Here is a 22,616-nt window from a genome sequence, read left to right on the forward strand (position 1 = left end):
GAATGAATAAAGCACAGCATAGGGAATATTATCAATGGTATTGTAATCCTGTTGTATAATGACAGATGGTAGCTACACTTGGGGTAAGCAGAGCTTAATGCATAAATTTGTTGAATTACTAGGTTGAAACTAATGTTAACATTGTGTGTCAACTATACTTCAATGAAAAGATTTAAAAAAACAGGTTATTTGAAAAAAAAAAAAAACAACCTTTAGAGACTACTTTTGCCTACTAAATGGAGTTGAAATTCCTCAGCTGGCATCCCAGATCCCTTTAAAGGGCTTAAGTTGCCTTTTTGACCACTCTTCTTTCATTCCTAATATTCAGGCCAGATACTCCACACCTCTTGCACACTTTATACCTGCACTGTGTATACTGTCACCATTTGCCTCCTGCAGCTATTTAAACTTAATTTTAAAAAAGTAAAATTTGAAATTCAGTTGCTCAGTCACACTAACACATTTCAAATGCTCAGTAACCACACATGCCCAGTGGCTGTCTTTTGGGCAGCACAGATCCATTTTGATCATCTCTGAAGGTTCTTTTGGACAGCACTGGTCTGAACCTTTTCGTTTCTGTTCCTTCTGGCTACAATCTCCCCACCTCCTCACCATCTCTACCTGTAAACATTTTCTCCCTCTACTGGGGCCACCCACCTGGTATTCTCCTGCTTCCACACAGCCTTTCCTGATCAATCCTTTCTTCCTCTTTCTTTCTTTCTTTCTTTCTTTCTTTCTTTCTTTCTTTCTTTCTCTCTTTCTTCTTTCGTCTTTTCTTTTCTTTTCTTTGTTTTTTTTTTTTAAGATTTTATTTATTTATTCATTCATGAGAGACACACAGAGAGAGAAAATCAGAGACACAGGCAGAGGCAGAAGCAGGCTCCATGCAGGGAGCCCAACATGAGACTCGATCCCAGGTCTCCAGGATCAGGCCCTGGGCTAAAGGCGGCGCCAAAAGGCTGAGCCACCCGAGTTGCCCTGATCATTCCTTTCTTAATGAGATGTCCCCAGCCTTTCCACTTAGAGCCTTGGTAGTATTTTATGTGAGTTTCCTCTATGAAACCTACCCATTTGTTTCTCATATTGTTGCTACTCGTACTGGGAGACTTTTTGAGGTAAAGGCTACATTCATGATCTTACTCTGGGCAAAATACAGTAGAGGTTCAAGAAATGGTTTTTGAATTGATGACCCAGAATAGAGAGTGGTTCTTTTTTAACTTGTGTGATTAGTGAGCACAAGGACTGTGTTGGCATTCTGTTCTTTCTCCCTTCCTCCCATAACCACATAGGCCTATTCTGTGAGGTCAGGCAAAAAGGGCGGCCCCTGTCCTTCTGCCCTGCCTACACGGGGGGGGGGGGGGGGGGGGGGGCGCTGTGGGCGCCACACCCCATCTCACAGCCAGAATTACTAACATCAGTGCCAAGGAGACGAGCTGGCTACAGTATACAAGTAGGATCCTCTAGCCAGGGCAGTGGGTCAGCACATAGGAAGTGGAATTTCACAGAGGGAGTGATAGGTGCACAACTGAGGAGCAGGTAGGGTGCAAACTACCCACCTCGGAGAAGTGACCCCAGAAGAAATGACTGAAATGACTGAGGCTAACCAAAGTGGTGAAGCTCACATTGGAATTGGTCCCAGGATGGGGAGCCACAGAATATCTGTTCACAGTTAGACCCTGGAAGAGCTTTCTGTATGGTTTGTTCATTGCCTGGCAATGTGTGTTCCTTGTGGCTTTTCACTTAGCCCAAAGTCACCTACCATGAAGGAGAGGAACTCACCCAAAACATTGGCCAGCAGGTTTTCAGACATGTTAGGGACATTCAGGTGCTGACCTCTTCTGTCTGGCTTTGTTGCCCTTGAGCTACCGCAGATGCTGGTTATCTACTTGGTGACCATGGGGAAGATGTCCTGAAGCAGAGAGCATGTGCTTGTACACACACGTGTTCTGTAGTGGGGTGGAAGCAGAAGTATAAGACTAGGTTTTCAAGCTCTTTGTCTTTCCAGGCTGATTTTGCAAAGGGAGAAGCACTTCCATTATCTGAAAAGAGGTCTTCGACAGCTGACAGATGCCTATGAGGTAAGTACGCTGCCCAGGAACTCAACCAGATGATCATCCAGACGGCCCTCCTTTTTTCTTTTGGAATGTAAAACATGTATGGGCCTGACCTGCTGCGAAGTTACTCTTTGTACCACATGGCTGTGGCAGGAGCCAGGTACACAGGAGCCCAGTCCTGCAGAGCTGGGACTCCCACTTCTGCAAGGGCAGAACCAGGTCTCTCCTAGTCTTGTCCTCCTGTTGGAAGGACAAAGCACCCTGGAAGGGATGGTGCTTTATTGCACCATTAGATCATGGTGAGGGGCTCACGTGCTTTCTCCCGGACACTCCTGATCAGCTAGATAAAGGCAGTCCATCCCTAATCCTTTGCCCTATAAGCCGATCTAATTTCTATGCTGGCCAAAGGATCAGTATATAAATCCCAGTGAGGACTTCCACAATTTAATACTATGAAAATGCCCACACTTAGAGTACATTTTAAATCGCATTCCTTGGAGCCCTGGGGTTCCACAGAGGGGCCTCAGGAGACGACAGTGGTGGTGGAGGAGGGGAAAGGGTGTTGGGAATATAGTAGGCAGAGGTTGAATATGAACCAGAGGGCTCCAGTCATCCTGCCTAACTTTACATGCGTAGCCCTGCTTTTAATTTGCTTTTTATTTTGACGTCTACATTTGATTATTTACAATAGGAATTGGCCAACTGAAATGCCTCTAGACCCAAGCACGTAGCAAAAATAAGAGAAGTGAGCAGTTGAGAGGGAGACTGAGGCACACTAGAGGCCCCATGCTTTTCCTCTGTTCCTGCCAGGTATTGCTATCCAGGAATGCAGAACCAGGTTTGCCAGATTTCTGTCTCTTTTTTCAAATTAAGCCAGAAATCCAGATTTCTGTGTGAATCTCCCAGTGCCTAAATGTTGCAACTAATTCTACTTAAAAAACAAAGCGCTACCAGGAACAAGCAGAACATGTCTATGGGCTAGACTTGGCCTTGGGGTCAAAATTTTCAATCCTTGAAACAAGTCCTCAGTTGTTAGGGTACAGTGAGCCTGATACAGTTAAGACCATACCAGCTAACAGTTCAATGGAGTACTAAAAGCTTACCATGCCTTATCTCACCTACTTTGTGAGGTAGGTCAGTATTTTTTACAGATGAGGAAGCAGATATAGCCGGATTAAGTCGTTTGCTCAGAAGTACATAGCTCTAAGAGGAGCTGGGACTCCAACCCAGGCAGGCAGGATCCACACCAACTGCTTCCTAAGTGGCAGCCTAGCCACAGCTGGGGACAGTCAGTGCATTTATGAAGAGGGTAGCTTGGACCAATGGAAAGAGCACTGGAGTGAGAGTCCAGAAACCTGGCTTCATATATCCGCTCTAACATTTGAGGTCTTTTGTCATTTGGAAAAAGTTAATCTCTCTGGATCTCGTTTATATGCTTTTAATCTGGAAAACTAGAGCAATAATACTATCTGCCTGCCTGCCTTGGATGCTCTGTACATGTTTATGGGTTAAATTAGGATCCAAAGTAGCCCATGTGTCACCTTGGGAAGCTTTTCCAGCCCCCTAGGCAGAATGAAGCTCCTCATGTGCTCCCTCAGGACTCTGCTACTGCCCATTGCAGCACATACCATAATTCAGGTACACATATGTGTGTGTTGTGTGCCATCTTGACCCAGAAAGCCATAAGGTAACTCATGATTAAACGCATCCATCTAGAGCCCTCTTCCTCTACAGATGAACACACACATTCTCTATCCCAAGCATCTCAAGTGTAGGAACTGATGTTTATTCATCACTGTAACCCCTGTATCTAATACAATGCTTGGCACACACAAGGAGGTACTAAATATCTGTTGAATCAATGAATGAGTTAATCCAGGAAATCGCTGAGAGTCTAGGTCTCCTGGGTTCTACACTGGGAAAATAGCATGGGTTAACTTCCTAGCATGTGGGTGCTCCTCCCCTTGGCCTTCTTTTGGTGCTTGTCAGGGAAGGACCCAGAGGGTTCAAGGTAAACTTTGTCCCATTGTCCTTTCTGCACATATGGTCATTTCAGCTGCTAGCTGGGGCCATAAAGCAGAGCGTCCTTCATTCACTTATTGTTCATAAGGTGCTCTCCTCCCCCTTTCCGGGCTGCCAGGGTGCGACACATGTTGCCTTGTCAGCAGCATCTTGGAATGATTCTGAATAAGGGGTGTGTTTTTTCCCCTGTGCCTTTCTCAGTGTCTGGATGCCAGCCGCCCATGGCTCTGCTACTGGATCCTGCACAGCTTGGAACTACTAGATGAACCCATCCCCCAGATGGTGGCCACAGAGTGAGTCTGGCTCCAGGGAATCTGGACTGTTCTTTGAAATCCTATTTTGAGTCAGGGGTTCTTTTTATTTTGTTTCTGTTTTATTGATTTTGAGTGAAAAACACATCGCGCTACAAAGATACCCTTGCCCTCCCCTTGACCCCAGTGACTTCCTGAAACTCCTCCACTTCAGAAGCCTATTGTGAGCTCATGGGTAGAACAAGACTTTGAACTCCCAAATGAAGGATTCTGGTTTCTTCTGTGGCCTTTTCTTTTGGCTCTTGCTCTGGTCTTTGAGAAAATTCTTCATCATCAATTCTGAGAGACATGATTTTGCCAGAAAGTACAGTATGAATTTGAATAGCTTCTGTGGGGAAGCATGTGCCAAACCAATGAACAAAAATGCCCCCACCTTCCATAAACACTTCTATAGACCTCCCTCCTCATCAATGCCTTGGGGACAGTGTGGCTCTTGATGGTACTAGATATGTTAGACTCTTGGTGTGCAAATGCCTTGACTCACCATTTTCTTAAACTTCTGATTTATGAGATCTAAGCAACTAAGATTCTTCTCAAACTGCTAGTGCAGATGGTGTTCTGGGAATGGCTATGGCACCTCATCCTTAGAAGCTCATCACAATGATATTTTAAAAAAGAAACTAATCATCGCTCTAATCTTAGGGGTACCTGGGATGGAAAAGGGCAGCCAGGAATTGGATCCAACGCCCCAGTTCTCACTAAGAGAAAGAGCACACACTCCCTTGGCAGCATCTTGAGTTCATCTGCTCTCCTGGTGCTCTGAGGGACAGGAGTCAGAAAGGGAAGGCCCATGAGCCAGGTTTGTTTTCCCGCAGCACACAACAATAACCATGTAAAGGACCCATGGAGGCCAGCCTGTGCCCTGCCCTGGTCCCAGTGCCCCTGCCCGGGTCATATTGTCAGGTCAGAAGAACAGAACCACACATTGTCTCATTCATTCTGTCTTAACAATAACGTCTCATTCTTGCCTTCCTGAGCAGGGTGTCTTGTGATGACTGTGGATAGGGAAGATAATAAAGAATTAGGCAGTTAACCCTTGCCATGTGCGTGAAGCTCTCTGAGGGAGAGGAAAAATATGCATTGTCCTCATGATGCTGCTGCTGCAAGCCTAGTTGCTTCTAGCTCTGGAAGTAGAATTGGACACAGTTTCTGCAATAACAGGAATTTAATTGTCAAAGGCCCATGTGTTTTTGAAATACCAGTTGGGGGTTGTGGATTGTTTGGGAAGTTTCTCCCCCACACATACACGATTAGGATGTACACTGGGGAGAATGGGAAAGTCGGAGATGAGAGAAGAAAAAGAGAAATGGAGGATTCAGACAGGGAAGTATAGGTGTGCCCGGAGGGGGTTGTAGTTCCTGAAGAGGAAGACCTCAGTCACACTTGGGTCAGCATAAATTTTGAGTGTTTTCTAGGTTGTTGCATAGGTAAGGGTTTGCTGAGGGAGTGTCAGAGTAGCTCTCATGGCAACATCAGATAGGAAGAGGGCCCCATTAAAGGGCTTTCCACAGTGAACACCTGGACACACCCTAAATATCCACAGTAAGAATGTGTTAAAGTGTGTTTGAAGCTTAATTAAAATATGGTGCAGTACATATAGTGAAATACTCTGCAGCCATTTAAAAATTTAAGCTAACAGATTTTTTTTTTTTTTAAATTTATTTATTTATTTATTTATTTATGATAGGCACACAGTGAGAGAGAGAGAGAGAGGCAGAGACACAGGCAGAGGGAGAAGCAGGCTCCATGCACTGGGAGCCTGATGTGGGATTCGATCCCGGGTCTCCAGGATCGCGCCCTGGGCCAAAGGCAGGCGCTAAACCGCTGCGCCACCCAGGGATCCCCTTTTTTTTTTTTTTTTTTTTTTTTTTTAAATTTTTTTATTATAAGCTAACAGATATTAACTTGCCTTGCAGTGAGCATTTTGTAGTATATACAAATAGCAAATCACTGTGTTGTACACGTGAAAGTATACAATGGTATATATCAATTATACTTTAATAAAAATGTACGCCTATGAACTATATATTTGTTGATAAAAATGCACACGAGGCGCCTGAGTGGCTCCATTAGTTAAGCATCTGCCTTTGGTTCAGGTCATGATCTGGGGGCTGGGGTCTCCCTCTTCCTGTCCCTCTTCTCTGCTCATGCTCTCTCTCTCTCTCTTTCTCTCAAATAAATAAATAATGTCTTTTTAAAAATGCATACATTTATCTAGAAAGATGTTCATGATTTAAGTGAGAAAAGGTAGTTAAAAGGATTCAACTTCTAGGGACACCTGGGTTGCTCAGTGGTTGGGTATCTGCCTTTAGCTCAGGTTGTGATCCTGGGGTCCTGGGATTGAGTTCTGCATCGGGCTCCCTACGAGGAGCCTGCTTCTCCCTCTGCCTGTGTCTCTGCCTCTTTCTGTGTCTCTCATGAATAAATAAAATCTTAAAAAAAAAAAGATTCAACTTCTATAGATTAAAATATAGCTGGTTACGTGCATAGCGAAAACCAGAAAGATACATACATGCTTTATACTTCTGGATGGCAGGGTTAAAGGTGATTTTTTCCCCCCTAAGCCTATTTGCATGTTCTAAAATTTTGTTTATTTAATTGTTTTGTAATTAAAAGAATATTTTAAACCTAAAAAGCTAGTTTGTTCTAATTTCAAGAACCACGTGATAGTGAATGAGAATTTCTGCTTCCCAGCTGCCTTAAAATCTTTCCTTGTGGTTCTTCTGATTAAGGAAACTTTTAAAGAATTACTTAGACTTTCCAATAATGAATTTTGTTTTGTGCCTAGCTGACAGTTTATTCTAGGTACAGATAATGTCTGTTATCAATGAGCTTAGTAACTCTGACATATGAGGAAATAAACTATTTTTAGTAAGATACAGAGAAATCTTAATGACTTCTGTAAGAGAAACTTTACAGGGGACTTTTTAAAGACAATCTGATATAGGATATTGCCTTTTTATTTATTTTGCACAGAGAAAAGAAATGCTTTGAAAATGTCATCAGGTTTCTGTTCCCTTCTTCATACAGCTATTAAAAGGCAGAGTTTAGCTCTCAAGTATTATTATTATTATTAGAGATTTTATTTATTTATTTATTTATTTATTTATTTATTTATTTGAGAGAGACACACACCCAGCACAAGTAGGAAGGTAGAGGGAGAAGGGGAGCAGGGAGCTCCCCGCTGAGCAGGGAGCCCAGTGCTAGGCTCCATCCCAGAACCCCAGGATCATGGTTTGAGCCAAAGGCAGATGCTTAACCAGGTGCCCCTCCAGTATTATTGTTTTCCTGTTCTTTTCTTTCCCCACCTACCACCTAGTGCAGAACACACACACACACACACACACACACACACACACACACACACACGGCACACGTTTCTCTTTCTTATTTTGTTCAGTGTTGTGCTTCTATTTGTTTAGGGAACAGTATGGCAAGCTGAGTTCCCTCTAGTGGACAGAATGACTTTTTCAGCTACTGTGACTGCCTACTGCAGCCAGCAAAGCCAGATTTTAACTGCTGGTCTCAGGCCTTTCAAGAACAATATATTTATAGGTAGGACTTTAGTTTGCCACTCTTGAGAGCCTGCATCCACAAATTGTTTACCTGAAATAAATTAATATTTTGGGACCGGACTGAGTTCATTTGTTGATGATTTTAGCATGGAAGGAAGCATCCTTTAATGAGAATCCCATACTTTTGTTATTGAAAATTACTTGAATGTATATAACACACAGAGTGAAGTGAAATCACAGGGAGACCACTGCACTGTTAAAGTTAGGTTTTTCAGCTTCTGTAAGATCTAAACATTGTCTTTAATTATTGTAGGACTTTTCTGCTTATACACTTTTTCCAAATACTAAATTTAAATTTTCATGAAAGTGTCAGTGTTTTACTATTTCCCTTTCAAAAGGTTATTAACAGCTGATCTCCTGAATAGCCCTTTAAATATTTTTCGTTTTAATTTTTAAACATATTATGGCTGGTTCCTTACCTTTCTGTGAAGATACCTTAGGTGGTCCTTTGTGTCCTAGGGATTTTTTTGGCCAGGCACCGCTGGTGGCTAGTGGGGTGTAGAGGTCAGGGGTGCTGCCGGATATCCTCCATAGGACAGTTCCACCAATGAACACCAGGCACCGCTGGTGGCTAGTGGGGTGTAGAGGTCAGGGGTGCTGCCGGATATCCTCCATAGGACGGTTCCACCAATGAACAGCTGTGCAGCCCAAAATGTCAGTAGTGCCAAGGTAGAGAAGCCCTGCTCTAAAATGACCAACTTCAGGCTTGACCATAGTTCCAGAACAGCAGCATCCAGAGGCTGACCACACTTGATGAAGCCACACAATGTATCAGATTCTCCAGGTTGCCAGGGCCTCCTGGAATGGGGGCAAGGCCCGCCTGTCATTCACCCAAACCCTGCTGTACTATGCTAGGGAAGTTTGACTCTCCCTCAGACTAAGCCCAAGTTGTTTTCTGGTGTGAAATTCAGAAGACGTAGTCCTAGAGGAAGCCTCATACCCATGCATCCATCTTGTATCGGCCTCACCTTCCAAGCCATCCTGCTCAAGGATGACTGTTCCGATTTCCAAAGCTGTCATATTTGTAACTTACTCTAGGCCAGCAGTCTGTCTGGTAAGCTGTTCTGGTACTGAAGGTCTCCTTAGCTCTCACCTGAATTCTGCTGCTGCAGATCAGCTTTGCTGTTCATTTCTCTACTAGAAGGTTTGTGCAATTACCTTTTGTAACTTGGTGTATTTTGCTGCGTAGCTTCCTCACAGTGTTTGCCTGTAATATTAAGCCATTTAATATTTTTAATATTTAGTCATTTTTATGACTCTCACCTAAACCTCCTTTGAGTTGAAAAATGGAGGCTCGAGCCAGATATGGTTATGATCACCATTGTGTTTCATTCATTCATTCATTTACTTAGATTTTATTTATTTATTCGAGAAAGAGAGTGAGTGAAAAAGAGCATGAGTGAGGTACAGGGGTATGGAGAGAGAGAGAAAGAGAGAGAGAGAGCAGATTTCTTGCTAGCAGGGAGCCTGATGCAGAACTCGAACCCAGGACCCTGAGATCATGACCTGAGCCGAAGGCAGATGCTTTACCAACGGAGCCATGCAGGCGCCCCCAGCACTATGTTTGTGGTGCTCTTAGCAAGTGTTCTCATTTTAATTCACAACTCATGGCCCTAACCTTTAATCATTTTTCTCTTAAATTCCTAGCCCTTTCCCTTGGTAAATTTATATGCTTTATTCATCCCCACTCCTGCCATGCCTAAGTATATTATTTGTTACTTGTCCCTGTTCCATTTGTTTTATTCTTATGTGCTTCTGATTTGTTTTGTTATTCTGGACTTTAATTCTCATCTTGGAGGTGTTTCTCTTCTCCTTTGGAATTATTTGTTCACTGTACATGCTTTAGCATACTTCGTCCAAGTTGGTGACAGTGATACCTAGAATCAAGCACTTTAGGTCATTCTTCAACCATCACCTCAAAGTCTGAATAAACCCCTTATGAGGCTGACAGTAAATCATTGATACTCTTGCTTTGAACTTGATCTTCTCACAGGTCTCACAGACTTTTTTTTTTTTTTAAAGACTTTACTTATTTATTCATGAGAGACACAGAGAGAAAGGCAGAAACATAGGCAAAGGGCAAAGCAGGCTCCCTCTCGGGAGCCTGATGTGGCACTCGATCCCAGGACCCTGAGATCATGCCCTGAGCCAAAGGCAGACACTCAACCACTGAATCACCCTGGCCCCCTTCTCATAGACTTTTTAATTTGAATCACAGTGATTGATTGATGTTTGATAGAATTTTCCACAATGATGGAAATGTTCTCTATTTTGCGGTAGCCACTGGAGGCATGTAGCTATTGAACAGTTGCAGTGTGGCTTGTGTGACCGAAGAGCTAAATTTTAAATTCATTTAACTTAATTTAATTAATTCAGTTTAAAATTTAAATGGTCTCATGTGGCTAGTCACTGCCTATTGGACAGTACAGATCTTTCGCATTGCTACCCAAAATGTGGTTCCCCAGACTAGTGGCATTACTGCCACCTGGAGTTTGCTGAAAGAGCAGACTCTCAAGCCCACTTAGCTCTTCTGAGTCAGAGCTGCAGTTTAACAAGGTTCTCAGGTGATTTCCATGTGCACTCAAGTTTGAGAGGCACTGATATTTGGCAGTACATTGATTGGAGCCACATGGGAATTAAAAAAAAAAAAAACATGGCCACTTGGGTCCCACCCTCAGTGATTCTGAGTTCATTGGTATTAAGTATGGCCTGGGCTTTGAATTTTTTAAAAAAACATACCCCAAATGATTCTGATTGCTCAGCTAAGGCCTGTGATTCTTAGACTTTGTATATAGTCACTTCATTTGGGAATTTGGTAAAAATATGGAGGCCCAGGCTTGTCTCTGTTTACTCTCTCTCCAGTGATTGTGGTATACACATGTTGGGTTTGAAAATCCCTGATCTTAAAAAAAGAAAAAAGGAAGGAAGGAAGGGAAGAAGAAAGAAAGAAAGAGAGAGAGAAAGAAAGAAAGAAAGAAAGAAAGAAAGAAAGAAAAGAAAGAAAGGAAGAAAGAGAGAGGGAGGGAGGGAGGGAGGAAGGAAGGAAGGAAAGGAAGGAAGGAAGGAAGGAAGGAAGGAAGGAAGGAAGGAAGGAAGGAAGGAAGGAAATCCCTGATCTTGGGGGCAGCATGGGTGGCGGTTTGGCGCCGCCCTTAGTCCAAGTCGTGGTCCTGGAGTCGTGGGACTGAGTCCCACCTCGGGCTCCCCTTTTCCCTCTGCCTGTGTCTCTGCCTCTCTCTGTGTGTCTTTCATGAAAAAATAAATAAAATCTTAAAAAAAACAATCCCTGATCTTAAAGATAGTTTCCCACTTTGTTGGTAATTGTCACATTAGCTAGAATGAAATGCCTTGCTGACTTGAAAGAAAACAGGTTACTAGCTTTTTTTGTCATAGTACTAATGATGCATGAATACCTGTTCTTCATAGAGTCTGTCACTCTTGGTGTTTGCATCATGTTTCCTGCTTGTGATTTTTTTTTTTTAACTAGGTTGATGAATTTCTGGTCTCTAAGATAAATTTTTCCTCCCCCTTTCTATAGATAGAAGTCTCAATCACATTTTGGTTTTCATAGTTGCTAAGAACTCTGCTAATGACAGTTGGTAGCTTCACGGTCAGTTTGCCAGGTCCTTAGGTGTGAGTTGGAAAGCCTCTGGAGCAGAATGTTCTGTTATATGGGAACATCTGAGAGTCCAGAAAAGCCCAACCCTGCCCCCTAACGTAGCCCTGTGGCCAGTCAGATGCTGCATGTCAGCTGAGGGAGGTTGGCATGGAGGGATGATTTAAAGGTGTCTGGTACATTCAGATCCCAGATCATTGGACATTAAGCTACAGGATCAGGGTGTTGGATTTGGCAGGATTCTATCTTGGGAGTTGGGAAAGAGAATGAATGGATGACTAGGTGACTCTTTTTCTTTTCATTTTTTTTTTTTTTAATGTGCTGTTAAGTTTTATATCAACTAAAACCTTTTTTTTTTTTTTTTTTTTGTATGCTAGTACAGCCAGCTTTGTCAGGATGTGAATTTATTAGCTATTTGTTTCCAGGAAATAGGATATGAATTGATGAAGGTTTGGAAAATACGTTAGGAACAAACTTATTTTCTCTGTGAAAATTGCTATTACAAAAAAGCCAGAGAACTGTCTTCCTCCTCTGATGATCCAACTTCAGAGGATCAACTTCCTCCTGTTTCCTACAGTAAAATCTGAGGTGCAGATTTAAGGGAGTGTGTATTTTTTTTTTTTTTAACCTGTGAAGACTTCAGAGCTCTAGTAGTGAATCAGCAGCATTTTCTCTTGCTGTCCCTGACAGATAATGGAAGGTCTGAAATCAAAAGTCATCAGATATGATACAGAAAAGCAGTAATAAACTTGTGCCCCCATGGGGATGAACTAGACTCTATGTGGTCTCTATGTGGCAGCAGTAGATAAGAAAGAATGAGATCAAAGAGTCCAGGGAAAGAAGGCTGCCCGAGCACTAGAGCAGAGATTTGCAGCTTGTTCTCTTAAATGGAAGCTTGTCCGAATAGGAAGCCTGTGATCTTGACTGAGTTGTGGGGAAAGAGCTCGATAACCAGGACATTCCTGGGGTACCCCTTCCCGGTGAACTTTAGAGGACCTTGGATAACTAGGGGCTCCCTGGGTTTGACCTCAGGCAAGGATGTTGCCTCTAGGCAACCAGATGCCATGCTTGGAGGCAAACCCTCAATGAACGTTTTCCATCAGTGAGGGAACTGGAGCCTCTATGGATTGGTGTGAAAAAATTCTCCAAAAGCCTCTAGGCCGGGATTCATTTTTGTGATATGAGTCAGCATTGCTAAAGTTGGCCACAATTGAGGTGAGCATGATAGAAGTCAATTTCTTTTGTTCTCCTAACCATGGAGGCAGACTCCATTACAGCTTGTTTCTTGCTGGTGGTAGGAATAAAAGCCAGAAGCCCCTGGGAGCAAGAAGACATCTTTTTAAGTGTTCTGGGTAGGCCGAGGTGGTGGCTGTTGACCAGGGTGGTTGGCGTGGACAATATTTGGGCATCACCACAGTTTAGGCAGAATTCAATTTAGGGACCTCAGAGGCAGGGCGAAGGGACTGGTTCCACAGACCCAGGATGGCAAGCCAAGTGAAGAGTATGGGAAAGATTTGACTAAGAAGCATGAGACTTATTATTTCCAGATCTATGAAAGGCTGTTTGTATTAGCCTGGTGGTCTGCTCCTTGCTTCACAGCTAGGTTAGTCCTTAAATGCAAAACCCAGAAAGAAAGGCATTCAGAATAGCAGGGTAGAGAGTTAGGCCCTTTCCAGAGGTTAATTATATTCAATATATGTTCAGTAGGTGGGAAAGGGTTTTTTCCCCCTTTGGGGCAAAGTCATGGACTCTGGTGAGAGTTGATGTTTTTAAATGAATACTCTCTGACTTGGGTTTTCCCTTTGGCTGTGTACCTAGTGTGTGTCAGTTCCTGGAGCTGTGTCAAAGTCCAGAAGGTGGCTTTGGAGGGGGCCCTGGCCAGTACCCGCACCTTGCACCCACATATGCAGCAGTCAATGCCTTGTGCATCATTGGCACCGAGGAGGCCTATGGCGTCATCAACAGGTACAGCCAAAGCCAGCAGTGCCAGATACCCAGAGGGCCCCGCCTGCTGACACTGAACTGACCATTGCTGTCTCTTGCCTCTCGCCTATTTGTTTCTCAGAGAGAAGCTTCTTCAGTATTTGTACTCTTTGAAGCAACCTGATGGCTCTTTTCTCATGCACGTTGGAGGTGAGGTGGATGTGAGGTGAGTGGGGTTTTTCTCAGGCTGCTGCATTAGTAGATTCTAGAGCTTATCTGCCATCGGAGATGCCAAACCCAAGAAACAACATAGAGAATCTGCTGACATAGAATGACTTTCAGTGATACAGTCCATAATCATGGTAAACATGATACAGATGTCTTTAGGTGGCACTGTCACTTCTATGTAAATGTCAAAATATAAGACAAGAACAAAATCAAATGCTTTTATTTTAAAAATCAAAAATTTATTTGGTTGGTATAAAATGACATAACATATAACTATATAGTGGGATAGAGCTTTTTATCTCTCTGGGATAGGCAAGGAGAAGGAAGCCCAGTAGAGACCTCCTAAATATTTTCTGAATGAATTTGATGAAACTGTGAGAATGTCTATCACCTCTATGAGAATTTTCTGGGAGGTGCAAAAACCCGTGGGGGCCAGTTGAGTGCAGGGAAATAGAGTTTCAATAAGACCAGTTGGCTCAAAATTACTATTTTACTCTAAAATTATCTGATGTACCTAGTAAGTACCTCGCTCATCTGGCAGGAGATTACTAAAGCATGTGGGGAGTCACTAAGTCATTTCTCAAAGGTGGCACATCATTGAGATTTTATACTAACTTCTTATTATTTAATCACAAAAGTATGGTTTTTTGAGATTTCTATAGCAAAGCCATCTTACTGCCTTATTTGTAAATGTGTTTAGCTTCTATATAAGTTGATTAATTTTCTGGCCTAACCATTGGTTTGAAAGTAAGGGGGGAGAAGAAAACATAATGTGTCTATTCAAACCAAAAACCTGTTACCCATTGGAAAAATGGTTTCTTATAACACTTCCAGCACCAGATGTATGTGTTTTTTTTCTCCTGTTAAATAATTTTGATGCCAGCTAACCAGATTTAGCTCAGATTCCACAGGTTAAGGGCTCAGTCCCACAGGATCACCCCATTTCAGATGCTAGTCACAAGATGTGTGTCCCCATGTTACTCACACTTCTGTCTGACTCGGCTGCAAATCAGAGGTTCCCATGACCCCTCTTCAGGTTCAGCAACCTGGTAGGATGGCTTACAGGACTCAGGGAAACACTTTACTTTTTGGTTTATTACAAAGGATATTATAAAGGACACAAATAAACAGCCAGATGAAGAGGTATGTAGGGCGAGGTTGGAAGGGCCCAGAGCACAGGAATTTCAATCCTGGAAGTTGGAGTATGCCACCCTCCTGGCTGGCACATGGATACATTCACCAACCCGGAAGCTCCCCAGATCCATTCACTTAGGGTTTTTCTGGAAGTTGTGTTGTAGAGTCATGATTGATGAAATCACTGGCCATTGGTAATTCAGTCATTCTGCAGCCTCTCCCCTCAGGAGAGTGGGTCTAGAAGTTCCAACCCTCTAATCATGTGGTCCATCCCTTCAGCAAGCAGCCCATCCTCCAGGAGTCAGCTCATTAGCATAATGCAGGTGTGCTTGACCTGGGCTTGTTCTGAATAACTAAAGACTCTCCTATCACCCAGTCACTCAGGAAATTCCAAGGGTGTTTTCTTTTTTTTTTGGTAGTTCATATTTTATTTGATTATACTGCATGCATTGTGGATGAATATTCATTTTTTTAAAATTTAAATTCAATTTGCCAACATATAGTATAACACCCAGTGCTCATCCCATTCCAAGGATTTTAGGAGCCCTGTACCAGGAATCTGGGAGAAAACCAAATATGTATTTTTATTATATCATAATATCCCAATATCTCTTAAAATTTTAACAATCTGCTACATTGTTAAAATGTAAACTGAGGCAAATTTTACAAATGTAAGAGTTTGAGCAAAAATCTGTTCAAATCAGCAGCATCTAACTCAGGAGATAGAAAGGTACTCCCAGGAGCTACACAAAATGAAGAGACTTTTGTAGGCAGAAAGGAGCCGGAGCAAGGAAGTCATACTCAGCAAACCAAGTGGGTCAGTTATTGCAAGGTTACTTTCCTTTAGGGCGCAGCCGGATTCTAGCAGGCACATGACCTAACCAGTGCTGATCAGGTGATTCCTGATTAACTGGTTTAAGATTTCATTTCTAGGGAGCTGAAACTGTGATTAAGTATCAGTTTGGTGAGGTGGGGCTTAGCATAAGTGACTCCATTTGGGGCCTGTTGTCTCATTTTTAACCCTGTAAATGCCAGCAAAACCAATATAACTAATGAAGAAAAGCAGTATTGTGTTGACCTTTCTTAAGGAAAAAGTTAAAAGTGTTTCCCCCCCCCTCACAGGCACTATATTTTCATTTCTGTTCTTTTTTTTTTTTTAGATTTATTTATTTATTTATTTATTTATTTATTTATTTATTTATTTATGAGAGAGAGAGAGAGAGAGAGAGAGAGAGAGGCAGAGACACAGGAGGAGGGAAAAGCAGGCTCCATGCCGGGAGCCCGATGTGGGACTCGATCCCGGGACTCCAGGATCGCGCCCTGGGCCAAAGGCAGGCGCCAAACCCCTGAGCCACCCAGGGATCCCCTTCATTTCTGTTCTAAGATAGTCCAACTGAATATGCACAATCTCAAAAATTAGCTTTTAAAAACTTTTGACATTAGTAGGCAAAAGCCAGATTGTTTTAGCATTGTATCACATACCTTTTTCAGATGTGATTATTCTCTAACTTATTAGTTCCAGCGTGAGTTTTTTTTTCCCCCAGTGGTCTTATTTATATCTGCTAGACAAATGCTAGAAAACTTCTCCAGTAAAATGTATCTATTCCACCAAAGAGTCCTGCAGCCATGTTACCTGTACCTAAGCTCCTCTGATAATGTGCTCCATCCTAGCCATGCTTTTTATTTGCATAGGATCAGAGACACCAACACTTACTTGCTTTGCCTGGTTTCAAGTATCCCAATTCCATCATTTCTTGCTTGGTATTTCATTGTCCTTTGCCTGAAAGTGTCAGCCAGGACTCCAGAGTGCTTGTTGAGTGGGTTTGACCAGGAGAGAAGCAGCAGTGATGGGAGTGGGGGGAAATGGGGGGGGGTTACATTTGGGCAGCTGGAGGCTAGTATGTCTCATTCTGAGTTAGACAGAGTGGTCTCTCAATCTTTCCTGTCTGTCACAATTCCTAATTGTTTCTGGGGTAAGTTTGTTCAAGGGTTTATGGCACTGGTGTGCTGCCAGTGATCAGATTGCAGTGAATTCCTGGCAAGTGCCATTCTTTCTCAGTTCTCAGGAAAGCAGTAATTATTTATTACTGACCTCCTAATCTAGATTGTATAACTTGGAGCGTTCTGTGAGGGTAGGGGGTGTAGACAGAGAGCCAGCATTTGCTAAAGTTGAGGTGACAGGGTGTAGAGTATGTCCAAGAAAGCAGTTTCGTGTTGCTGAAGTATAGAGGGCCTCATAGGCAGTAGAAGTGAAGCTAGAAGGACAGTCTGGGACCAGACTTGAGGGGTCCTGAAATCTCCTTAAGAAGTAGGGAGTTTAAGAGCAGTGGGAGGCCACAGACCAGTTTTAAGTAGATAGTGATGTGGTCTGATTTGTATTTTTATTAGAACTTCTCCAGTGGCAGTAATAGATTGGCATGTTATAGTAAAAGTCCTCTGGTTTCAGGGCTGAAGGGAGGAAGACCAGGCAGGAAGTTGATCCTGGTAATGGTGACTTGGATTTGGGGGACAGCAGAGACAATGGAGAGTAGTGAACAGATTTGAGAGATGTGATGAGTAGATGGATGGAGAGAGGAAGAAACTGCATGAAAAAGGTGTGTTTTGTTCCCTCCCCATTTCCGTGTGAGATCTAGGACTAGAGGCTTCTGGCATGATGTCTCAGTTCTCCCGTTAGGGAGAGGCAGGCTACATTGTTGGCTGCCTCCCTACCTCAGAGGTTACATTAAGGTTCAAGAGCAAATACTGTGGAACCCCTATGAGAGGCTCAAAACCTGAAAGAAATTAGATCAGACCTCTGAAGTTAGCTTGTGGTTGATGATAATGTTTGGCATGTAGGCCTCTTGCATGCTTCTGATGCCTGCTGAACTAACTCAGCCTCTGCTGTGCCTTGGCCAGTGTGAGCAGGCTGATGAAAAGGCTGGTAGGATAATAACGCTTGCAGCTTCCGCAGAGATTTCTGTGGAATACCTCGTAAGTTTGGCTTAGTATGATGTCCATATTGAAAGATATGGAAACTGGACTCTTCTCTTTCCTCCCTTTTATATTCCTTAGGAGCCCTTAGAAAAAGGATTTGTAAGCAGAATCAGAACAGACAGTTTTTGTCTTCATTGTAAAATGGAGCTGAGATGCTGGATATTTGAAAAGGGCGTAGAAGGAAAGAAAACACAGTTTGTAGATATATTACATAAAGGAGGGAGAAGCTGAAATAAAATGTGTCCTGAGAAGAATTACGGCTGGCAGGATGGAATGGCAAGAATTATTCCAAATCAAGTAGGCTAACATTAAAAAAAAAAAAAAAAGATGTTCTCTTTCTTTTTCATTTAAGTGTGTGTGTGTGTGTGTGTGTGTGTGTGTGTGTGTATACATGTACTGGTGGGGTGCTTGAAATCAAAGATCCTTCTTCTTCTAAAGGCCTAAGGAAAGTATCTGAGTAGACTTATCTATTCCTGTCCCTCTCATCTGGATTAAGCAGACATGAGGGTCTAGAGCCCTGCGTTGGAGTGTCTGTTGCAGAAAAAAAATATATAGTTAACCTATAATGTGTCCATGCCATAAACAGAAATCCTGGGTTTGAAATATTACTGACATCTGAGTGAATGAACATATCAGAAAAACCCGAATGACACCATGGAAGTTTGGGAACTTCCAAATGGAAGCCAATAATGGGAACCATTATTGGCTTTTGAAAGAAGAGCTAAATTCACCTTGGACATGAATTGATATGGTTGTTATCTCCTCTGATGTAGATTTGACCATGTGGAGGTAGGGAGACTAGAATGTCATGTTCTTTCACTGAAGCCACGCTGTGAGCAACTCTATCCAAATAGAATGTCAAACCTCTCAGTTGGAGACCCAGGAGGACTGACCATGTGCCAGGAGTGAGGACAGGAGGTGATTACAGCTTACCAGGCAGAGAGCAATCTGCCTGAGAAGTTCAGTGAACCTTATATCAGCTCTTCCTTAAAGTTTAACTCTGTCTCCCTCTGTTTCCACCCCTTCCAGAAGTGCATACTGTGCTGCCTCCGTAGCTTCTCTGACCAACATCATCACTCCAGACCTCTTTGAGGGCACTGCCGAATGGATAGCAAGGTGAGAGGTGCTGGGATATGTCCCGGCCTCTTAGAAAGCAGGTGGTCAAGATTCCGAAAAAATAAAGAAAATGAAAAAGGAATGGAAGAGAATATAAAATTACAAGAGATGGATTGGGGTTGTAGCATTGTGTGTTTCAAAAATATGTTAAAAGTTTTCTTTTTTCCAAACTTTGTGCAGTGTTATATTATTGTATAGATCGTCAAGGATCAAAACCTTGGGCAAGCAGTACTTGTGGGCATCGAAGTGGATATAACCACTTTGGAGAACAATTTGATAATACCTTAAAGATGCCCTTGCTAATGACCCAATAATCCTGCTCCTACAGAAGCTCACCCACATGCATGAAAGAGACAAACATACGCCTTGTTTGTAAGCGCAGAAACACGTTAAATGTTCATAAGCACAAGATGGAGAAGCAAGCTAAGGTATAATAAAATAGCAGTTAAAATGGGTGAACCAGAGCTACATGTATCAGTATGGATAAATCTCAAAAACAACACTGAGGTAAAATAAAGGATGTGAAAACATGCAGATTAGCACACTTAAAATTTGAAAACATGCACAATAATTCTGTATTATTTATGGGGAAAAATCACATGTGGTAATATAAAAACATGTATGGGAAGAATAAACACCAAATTCAGGATGATAGTTACTTCCTGGGGGAGAGCAGAGGAAATGAAATCAGGAGATGTCTACCCTTCTCCACAGGAGACTTCAACTGTATCTGTAATGGTTCCTTTCTTTGAGATCAAAGAAAGACCTGAAGTGTATATGACTAAATTAAAGCTAGGTGGTACATACCTATTTGCTGTACTTCCCTAGATGCTTCAAGTATCTCAGGATTTAAAAAAAAAAAAGTATAGTAGATTTGTATGTCCTATTATGGAATGATATCCAAGCTGTATTTTTTGTTACATTTTAATTCTAACCAAAGTAGTACTTATTACTATGAAATTGTAATTTACAGATAAATCAGATGGTAAACTATGATCATATTTACTTTCCTATATAATATTTATTTTCCTAGAGTTAATCATTGCCTCTTTTTAAAAATATATAAATCATGAATTTATTCCCAAATTTTCTACCAGAGCTGTAAAATCACTCTCAATACAGTGAAACACTTTAGGTAATGTATCAGTTCTTTTGTGTGTGTGTGTGTGTGTGTGTGTGTGTGTGTGTGTGTGTGTGTATTTTGAGTTCTCCTTCCTGGAGCCCTCTGCCCTCCTGCCTCAGTCTGGACAGATTGCTCTCAGCTTGCTGCACAGCAGGCATCCAGAAGCTTCCTTTCAGCCTGAAATTCACTTCACTTCTCTCCTTTGTTGAAGCCCCTGCCCTCCTTTTTCTTGGCTTACTTACTCATTCTAATGAAACACATACTCCAGTAGATCCCAAAAGAGAGCACTTAGGAGATGCATTTCTAAGAATGTGCATATTACTTATTCTAGTCTCACACTTGATTGAGATTTTACTTGGTTAGAGATTTCTAAATTGGAAACTGTATAAACTGTATTCCTTCAGAATTTTTTAGCATACCTCCATTATCTTCTGGCTTTGAGTGTCATTGTGAAAAAGGCTGATAATAATCATAAAAACCAACATTTACTGAAGACCTGGTATGTAATACTCACTAGTAAGGTAGCTATAGTTCAGAGATTGAGAGTATAGGCTTTTGAGCTAACCTGCCTGGGTTTAGTTCTTTTTTATACTTTCTGTTTTCTCAGTTAAGATTTCCATCATTACAAGTGTATTTTTTCCCATTTCCCTGAGGTAAATATATAGTTATAATATCTGCTTTAAAATTCTTGTGTGGTAATTTCCACATCTGGATATCTTGGAGTTGGCATGTCTGGCATGTCACATTTTCCTGATCCTACATATGTCAAGTAATTATTGGATTGTATTTTAGACATTGTGGAGTCATGGTGTAGAGACTGGATTCTGTTAGATTGCTCTAAAGAATGTTATTGATAGCTTTGGGATGCCTGGGTGGCTCAGTAGTTGAGCGTCTGCCTTTGGCTCAGGTCATGATGCCGCATCGGGCTCCCCACAGGGAGCCTGCCTCTCCCTCTGCCTGTGTCTGTATCTCCCTGTGTGTGTCTCATGAATGAATGAATGAATGAATGAATGAATGAATGAATCTTTAAAAAAAAAAAAGAATGTTGATAGCTTTGTTTAGCAGCGATCAATTTGATTAGACCCAAACTGCTGATTGAGGCACCTGCACTGAGCACTGGTTCAGCTCTTTGATTGGTCAGAAGCTGCTTTTGGTTTGCCCAGTGCATGTGTGATCAGGAGTCAGAGACTTCACAGTGAAGTTTAAACACGGAATTTGGGGTTTTCCTTCCCTGACTTTCTCCTTTCTGGTATTCCTCCAGTTTCTGTCAGCCAGAAAAATGATGGGCTCCTCAGTTTCTGTCTTACCAGAAAAATGATGGGCTTTCTAATGGTTTCAACTGCCTTCCACTGACCCCTATGCCACCACTGGGTGGCATCCAGTGGGATGGATGAGGCATCCATCCTCAGGGCAAAATGGGAAGACAAATATAGGGTGGGGGAGGGAAGAGACCGTCTCCTGCTGTTGTCTGCTCCAACTTTTAAATATCCGCCAAAATCTGCCTGCCTTTTTTTCAGTCTACTGAACCCTTAGGAAGTTGTTTCCATGTGTTTTGTCCAGAGTGTATGGCTAGTATTCTGCAGGAGGATTGGTTTGTTAGGCACTTACTAGACATGGAACTCTGACTCCTTGGGTTTGAATCTTAGTTTTGTCATTTAATAGCTTTGGACCAGTTATTTCACTTCTCCATGCCATAGTTTTCTTGCATGTCAAATGGTGGGATACTGAATTTGATATTAAGCTGAAATGCAATGAATTTAAATGGCCAAAACCTATTATGGTAACTACTGCCTCCCAATGCCATTGTATTCCCAATCCATTGTATGTTTTTATTTCTCTTTTTCTCTGTCCCACCTTATCCCCCTCCCTAGAAGTTTTTGGAATCTTTATTCTTGCTGTTTGGAGACTTCATGCTGATGAACCGTGGTAGGGATATATATATTTTTTTCTTTCTTTTTTTTTCTTTTCTTTTCTTTCTCTCTCTCTTTCTTTTTTGTATTCAGCGGTGTCTTCAATCTGGAATTGCATATACTTTAGTTCCAAGAATCTTTATTATTGCTTTGATAACTTCTCTCCCTCTATTTTCTGTGTTTGCTCTTTTTATCACCTTGTATAAGTAGGAGTGGTCTTCTGATTTTTCAAATTATTTTGCCTTTTTTTTTTTTTTAACTCTTATAGTCCTTATTTGTACTTCTGGGATATTCCCCTACCTTTTATTTTCTAATCCTTCTGTTGAGTTTTTATTTCAGCAACCTATTTTAAATTTTCCAGAGCTTATTTTATCCTCATTTATAAAAGAAATATTTTTTTTATTTCTTGTTTCAGGCATATTTTATATTTTTATTTCATATAATACTTTATCTAAAAAGTCTGCTTCTCCAGCTTCTTTTTGTGTGTCTGTTCTGGTCTTTCTCTTTTGTATTAGAGACTGCTAAAATGTCTGGTGTTTGTATTTAGGAGCCAAGTGCTAAAAAGCTAATGGAGAGTTTTGTGTGCCAGAGTGGGCTAGGATTCAGCCTTTCACCCCAATGGGGTTTTTCC

General features: G+C 41.9%; 1 protein-coding gene across 2 annotated transcripts in view; it reads left to right on the forward strand.

Annotated features, from left to right (window-relative positions):
- Nucleotides 1-22,616, forward strand: part of FNTB (farnesyltransferase, CAAX box, subunit beta) — a 65,272-nt gene that overhangs the window by 23,797 nt on the left and 18,859 nt on the right. Inside the window, exons 3-7 of one of the 2 annotated variants that reach the window (XM_026008380.2) lie at nucleotides 2,006-2,078; nucleotides 4,278-4,369; nucleotides 13,397-13,543; nucleotides 13,644-13,727; nucleotides 18,866-18,952. In XM_026008380.2, the coding sequence (XP_025864165.1) occupies nucleotides 2,006-2,078; nucleotides 4,278-4,369; nucleotides 13,397-13,543; nucleotides 13,644-13,727; nucleotides 18,866-18,952 (483 nt within the window). The remainder of the gene's footprint in view (nucleotides 1-2,005; nucleotides 2,079-4,277; nucleotides 4,370-13,396; nucleotides 13,544-13,643; nucleotides 13,728-18,865; nucleotides 18,953-22,616) is intronic. The other variant, XM_026008381.2, reaches the window with a different exon arrangement.

Source organism: Vulpes vulpes, chromosome 6, assembly GCF_048418805.1.
Source record: "Vulpes vulpes isolate BD-2025 chromosome 6, VulVul3, whole genome shotgun sequence".
NCBI lineage: Eukaryota > Metazoa > Chordata > Mammalia > Carnivora > Canidae > Vulpes > Vulpes vulpes.